The sequence below is a fragment of the Antrostomus carolinensis genome, unplaced genomic scaffold, assembly GCF_000700745.2.
Source record: "Antrostomus carolinensis isolate BGI_N321 unplaced genomic scaffold, ASM70074v2 scaffold23471, whole genome shotgun sequence".
NCBI lineage: Eukaryota > Metazoa > Chordata > Aves > Caprimulgiformes > Caprimulgidae > Antrostomus > Antrostomus carolinensis.
This window is the reverse complement of record NW_010293817.1, coordinates 1-6597: the sequence shown is the minus strand read 5'-3', so window position 1 is coordinate 6597 and position 6597 is coordinate 1. Positions and strand designations below refer to the sequence as shown.

The 6597-nt window shown below is 37.9% G+C and overlaps 1 protein-coding gene across 1 annotated transcript; it reads right to left on the bottom strand.

The window, feature by feature from the left end:
- Positions 1-825: 825 nt before the first annotated feature.
- Positions 826-6591, bottom strand: FRG1 (FSHD region gene 1; the record flags this gene model as incomplete). Its single annotated transcript, XM_010177441.2, has 8 exons — positions 826-943; positions 1156-1266; positions 2575-2666; positions 3384-3488; positions 3881-3995; positions 4175-4232; positions 5162-5284; positions 6480-6591. Coding segments are annotated over 8 exons (753 nt in total), but the record flags the coding sequence as incomplete, so codon positions are not given.
- Positions 6592-6597: the final 6 nt, after the last annotated feature.

Sequence of the window (6597 nt, the reverse complement as noted above, 5' to 3'; positions counted from 1 at the left end):
CTTCATGAAGCAGATTAGAGAAGCTGTGGAGAGAGTAAGCAATTGTTCCGACTGAGGTAGTTCCTATAGAGATGTTACTGAAAAACTTCTTGATAATCAGAATAGACAGGTAACCATACTTTATGAGATACTAGGAAAGAATAATATACTATGACCTTAAAAAAAAAAAAAAGTCTCTGCTGTTTTATTAAACAAATCAAAGCCCATGACATAGAGAAACCAGCAAGCTTGCAAAATAAATTTTTCCCTCTTGTAAAATAAGTGGCCTGCTAACACAAGAGCCATGCCCTTTTCTTATGAATCACCTGCATTTTCATTTGTAATAGGGTTCTTGTGACTTGTCAACACTTTGTCCAGCATATGGATTATGCCACTTAACTTGAACAGTGGGTCTGTTTTGAACATTGTTTAATGAAGCCTGAATATTCTGGCCCAGTCCTCACCTGGTGCAGTGCAGAATGACTCCACAAATGTGCTACTCAGGATCTGGCAGGAGGTGTTCCAAGACATGCATTTTCAATTATTTCTGCTTCTTCAACACAGTTATGTATTTCTTAATGGTTCAATGTGTTAACCATGTTTCACTTCTGTAACATCTCCTGCCCTGTCTCTCAATGCAGGTTCTTTTCATCAACCTTGGAAGATTCAGTGGGTCAATTTATTTTCCATTAAATAATTATCTCACTATTTCAATAGCATGTAGTTGTAGAGTAAACTTCTTAGCATTCATTACTGAAAGATGACATTAGTTTGATGCTTAATTATAGCTCTCAGGCAATTCTTTAAAAATAACATAATAAAAACATCAGCAAAATGCTTTCAATAAAAAATAATTATAAAACATTTTACTCATTTTCAATTTGACCCTATCACCAAAGATGCAGAAGAAAATGGACCAGCTGGTTGTCACTTGCAGTATCTATCTGCTTTCACTTTTGCTCTCCTGTATGGAAAGAGTAATGAAACAAGATTACAGAAAATTCAGAACAGAAAAAAAAAGCTAACCCCAGAACTCAGGCAGAACACTGACCAGAGAGGAAACGTTCAACACCCCACCCCCCTGAAATTTAGCTCTCTTCTGTTCCCCAGGTTTACTGTAATTCCATCTCCCAGTAGCTTTTAAATCAGTATATTATTTCTTGTACTTTGAAATACCTGTCGAGCAGCATTTCATGAAAAGTGCCTTCTTTCCTGGCTTTTCTGAGAGCTTTTGTATCTTCTTTGCTTATTTTAAGCTTTTTGTCTTGAAAACTTTGGAATTTCTTTCTGTAAGGGGGGCAAAAAATGTAAAGAGCATTTGTGTTTCAGTAAAATAACAGCTGTGATAAGAGTCTTAACTTCTATTACACAGTAGACAACTGGCCTAATAAAAACCAGCAAGCCATCACACTAGCAAATATTGTAATAAAACTTCTGTAGGTGAAAACTACTCAGGTTTTTTTTGGCCATCTAAGTGGGAATGAGCCCCTCCATGATTAGCATGACGTGGTTACAAGTTCTAAAGAGTCCTGTCTTCAACTACTAGCATGACAAGTCAGGAAGTGAAAGTGTACTGGGTGTAGGTGGCAAGGTGCTGGTAGTGGGGGAGCTATAAGTATGGCCTCTGTGAGGAGAGGCCAGGGCTTGCCCCATGCCGGACATAGCTGGCTCCACAATGGACCCACCGCAGGACTCAGCTGAGACATTAGCAAAGCTGGGGGCACCTCTGTGAAAACATATTTAAGAAAGGGCAAAATGCCACACAGGCAGAGGAAAAGAGGAGGGGAAAAAAGTGCAAAATGGCAGTCTGAACATCAAGGACAGAGAAGGAAGAGAAAGGAGATGCTTCAGGTGCTGGAGCTCCAGCGTGTGGAGAGGACCATGCCAGAGCAGGGGAAACAAGTGGCAGAGAGAAACCACCCCCCCACCCCCATCCTGCTTGGAGGAGCAGGTAGGAAAATTTGGAGTGAAGTTGAGCTTTGGAGACAGGGGAAGGAAAGGTGTCGGTTTTAATTTTTGTCTTTGTTTCTGACTACTCAAATCTACTTTAATGGGCAATAATTTAATTAATTTTATAGAATCATAGAATGGTTTGGGTTGGAAGGCACCTTAAAGATCATCTAGTTCCAACCCCCTGCCATCAGTAGGGACACCCCCCATTAGATCAGGTTGCTCAAAGCCTCATCCAACTTGGCCTTGAACACTTCCAGGGAGGGAGCAGCCACAACTTCCTTGGGCAACCTGTTCCAGTGTCTGACCACCCTCACAGCAAAGAATTTCTTCCTAATATCTAATCTAAACCTCCCCTCTTTCAGTTTAGAGCCATTTCCCCTTGTTCTGTCATTAACTGCCCTTATAAAAAGTCCCTCCCCAGTTTTCCACAAGCTGAGCCTGGTTTGCCTGTGATGGTAACTGGTATGCAATCTCCCTGTCTTTATCTCAACCCATGAGCTTTCTCATTCTATTTTCTTCCCTTCTCCTGTGGAGATGAAAGCAAGTGAAGGGCTGAGTGGGAGTTTAGCCCTTCCACCAAAGACGGCCCCAAAAAGAAGCAAAAAAAGGTACTTAGCCTGTTGACAGCTCTGAACTACGTACACATAATTGATTTCACACTGTTTAACATTTCCTTTGTCTTCTTGTGGAACATCATCTTTCTTCTTAGCTTCTCTTTCAGCACAAGTACGAATCTAGTCATTGAGGAAAAAAACAAAACAAAGCAGAAAATGCCTATTTTTTAAAAAAACAGAAGTTGCTGGTTAAAGACAATATATCCTTCACAAAAGAAGGAGAGTCACAGTGATTTCTTCAGTTCACAACTTCAATAAAAGCAAGAGCTACTTGAAGTAGGGGAAATATTAACTGTAATCCTTGATACTATTGTAAGATACATTCGTCTTCATCTCAATAAAGCACCATTACAGTTCTTAATTTTAGCAGAGGTAAAATGCCTTTTTCAGTGACTGACTTGAAAATATTACTGCTCTGACTAGTAGACATCTATCTCTATTTGGAGGTACACATCTGTCTTCTACATCCAGATGAAGTCAAGGTAGTCTTTTCACATTCTTTTACTTCAAAAGATCTCTTCTGCATTATTCTGGTAAACCCTCCTCTGTCCCCGCTTCAGCTGCAATTCATCTCTCCCATACCAAGCTGTTCAGAACTATCTGGAATACAACATAGACCACCTTGCCCTTCTGTAATGGTAAAAAAGCTTCCTATCTCTCCTGGAAGTATCTCAGTTTATGCAGCCCTGGAGCTCATTTGCCTTTCTTGTGGCTAAATCACTTGACAGCTTATAGAGAACAATTATAACTGTATTAACAGTAAATCATAGCACACAAACAACCGGTTGTTTGAATATCCATGCCAAACCTGTATTAATCGTAGAAGTTATAGATTACCTTTATAATTTCTTCTTCCCCTGCAGTTTTGCTTTTGGCTTCTATGTCTCCCTCTTCATTACATCTTATAAAACGACTATTTGCTGCTAGTAATGCCATTTTCTTCTGCAGAAATAATATCACATACTGTTAGCGCAAAGAGTTTGTGTATAATCCTTGATTCATAACATTAATCTTCTACAATACATGAGAAAACTCTGTAGATGTGTTTTATTCTTTTATACATGGACAATTCAATAGCTAGCTAGTCAACTTGCTGGCTTTGTCATTCTTAAATGCTTATAGCTGCCAAAATGCAGTAACTTGAAGTATTTTAAGAACTGCCAATTACAGTAAGTGTATTGCAATTGGGAAAACAGAAGATTAAAAGTTACAGTATGGAAGAGACTGCAAAAGGCTTTTACTGCACAGACAAGGAACATCAATATAGATTAACATACAGAAAGAAATACAGTCAAATACTAGGAACATCAAATGAGTTATGTTCAACAGCTTACATCCTGGAAAACAGGTTCCCATTGCTCTCTTGATCCTATTGCATCTGAACGTCCAACAACAAGTCCATCTGCATTTATACCAAGGTATTTGCCATAACCTGACTTCAGAGCAATCCTCAAAGAGAAAATGCAGGAAAACAGTAAAGAATATTTTTAAGTCAAGCAAGTCACAATATCCAACACATCATTAACACATTATTAGTAGGCAATGCATTTCAAGAGGATAGTAAGACATATTCAGGCCAGAAACAAAGATAAGTATAGATATCTGCAATATTTTGTTACAGTAATTACCTTGTATCAGACAATTTTACCGCTGTAAACTGTTCAGGAGGACTAGGGCCTTCATCATCTAAAGAATTAATATTCCATTAGTTAGGCATGAACTATTAAACATACAATATTTTAACTTGTTAATACTGAAGTTTCAAAATGAATTAAACAACGGCCATTGCAAAATACTATGGAAAGCTGAAGTACTTTATTTCTTTAAAAATTCCCTTTTTGAATATTCACTTTGGAAAAAAGCAATGCAGGTGCTCCTTTATGTTCATATATTTAGAGTGCTTAAAACAAGAAATAAAATAAAGGTAATCCTTTTGTAAGGAAATTTACAGTTGAGAATATTCTGTAATTCTCCAGGTGGCATTGAAAACCTTAATCTCCTTGTAATGTTATTTTTTCCGTAAGAAAATGTATTATGGTTCAGCTATGGTAACACAACTCAGTATGCTCAAAGCTGCTAGCCTCAAAACCAGAATGAGATAATATTGCCATCGTTGTTTTGATCTCACTCTGGAGGTGAAACATGCTGTTGGAATTCTGGAAAGACCTTGTCTGACCAATGACTCTCAAATTCAGAGCAAGGACTAGCTAATTATCCTGCCACATTAGTAGCCCACTTGCACTGCAACTAAACGAGTATATTAAGATAAGGATGCAGCAGTAAGCCTTGAAACTCATCTGTTTTGAATTTCACTCTTCATCTGGATTTAATAAAAGTTATACTGTTTTTTATTCAGTAAATTGTACGGCCTTTAAGAGGTGATCATCCCCAAGGCAGTTCAGTTTATCGTAGACATAAACCAGCAAGAAACCAGATAAGTGAAACTGACTGGTAGTCATTAGGTTTGTCATCTGCATGCTATGGCTCAGATTATTGCATTATTTGTAATAAACTGCTTCTAGCTGTAAAACTGCTTGCCTTTAAGTGGTGCTACTTTTATGATTTTATGCTTTTCATTACTAAAACTGCTTATTTCCAAATTTCCTGAGACAAACCTTTATGTGGCGCTCCAAGCGTAAACAAGCCATTGTCAAGGGCATGAATGTAAGCTCCTTTATCCATTTCTATAGCTATAGTTCCTGTAATTTCACCAAAATTACTGACAGCCCACCAGTTTCCTAAAATACAAAACCATGACAGTTAATAGTGCAATTAAAACTTCTGATTACAGTAGTACAAGAGATTATTATTTCTGTGTCTTCTCCGAGATCTGACAATCTAAAGATACAATTGCTATCACAAGATTTTTGCATTATTTTATACTACAGAGCCAATTTAATGGTGTTGCTGCTGAAAGAAAGTCCTGCTGTTCTACCCACCCTGCCACTGAAATCCAGATAAGCTAAAGAATGTAGAACACCTGTAATGCTCTTCTAACATAAGACACAACAGCCCATTTCCTCATATATCATAATCTGTTTTAACACAGGAACAAGGATGACTTCCCCTTACACTGCTTTAGCTTATGCCTATGTACATAAAACAGAACATTACATCTACCCTGTGATGTAGGCTGTGCTACAATATACATCTGTATCTCTCATAACTCTGTGGTTATTTTTCAGCTGTTTTTGTTTGTGATCAGTAGAGGACAGGACAGTGCTGAAGGGCAACAGTCTGTCAAGTTACTGCTCATGACCATACATACTTCAATCCTTTTATTTTATAAAAAAGAAAAAGTAAAGTTATATTTGTTACTGGTTAATATTTGTGACTTCAGTTTCAATTAACAGTAGCAAATTTATAATGTGAACACATCACAACAGTCAAGCAAGTATGTCCAATTAAAAACAAATAAACAAGCTAACCAAGACTCTTTTCCTTTCAAAAGAATCGAGGGTTTGAGTGAACTAAAGAACGTAGTCAGAAAGTAACCAGTGACAGATTAAGAACAGAAAACACGGGTGATCCAACCACTAATTTTAAAAGTAACAGAAGACACAAGTTATTTATATAGAAATGTGCTAATTAAATAACAGCATTATAGTGCTAAAAGAAGTCCTCCTAAAGCAAATACTATGGGGGGGGTGGGGTGGGGGGGTGTTGAAAAATAGAGATCCAAGCTGATAAGTAGCTTGAGATTGTATAAGAACATATTTTAGCTAAAAAGGTGAGTGGAAAATCCATTCCATTGGTGTCAGAAGTTCCATTTGGAGTCTAGGAAGATCTCAACATACAAATAACATGTTGTGAGAAACTGTTATAAATCTCTACAGGGACTACCCTTAGTTTACAAAGTGCTATAACGATCTCTTCAGCTTCTACTATCCCCTGCAGTTTCCACAGTCATGTAGCTCCTGGAAAGCAGCTCACCAACGATATCAAGTTGCTCTGCCGCATCCTCTTCCCTTTTCCTTTTCTTCTGCTTGTGCTTTTTCTTGCTGGGAAGGGAAATGCAAAGCAGTAAGAAGGCGCCTCCGCCGCAGCCCTC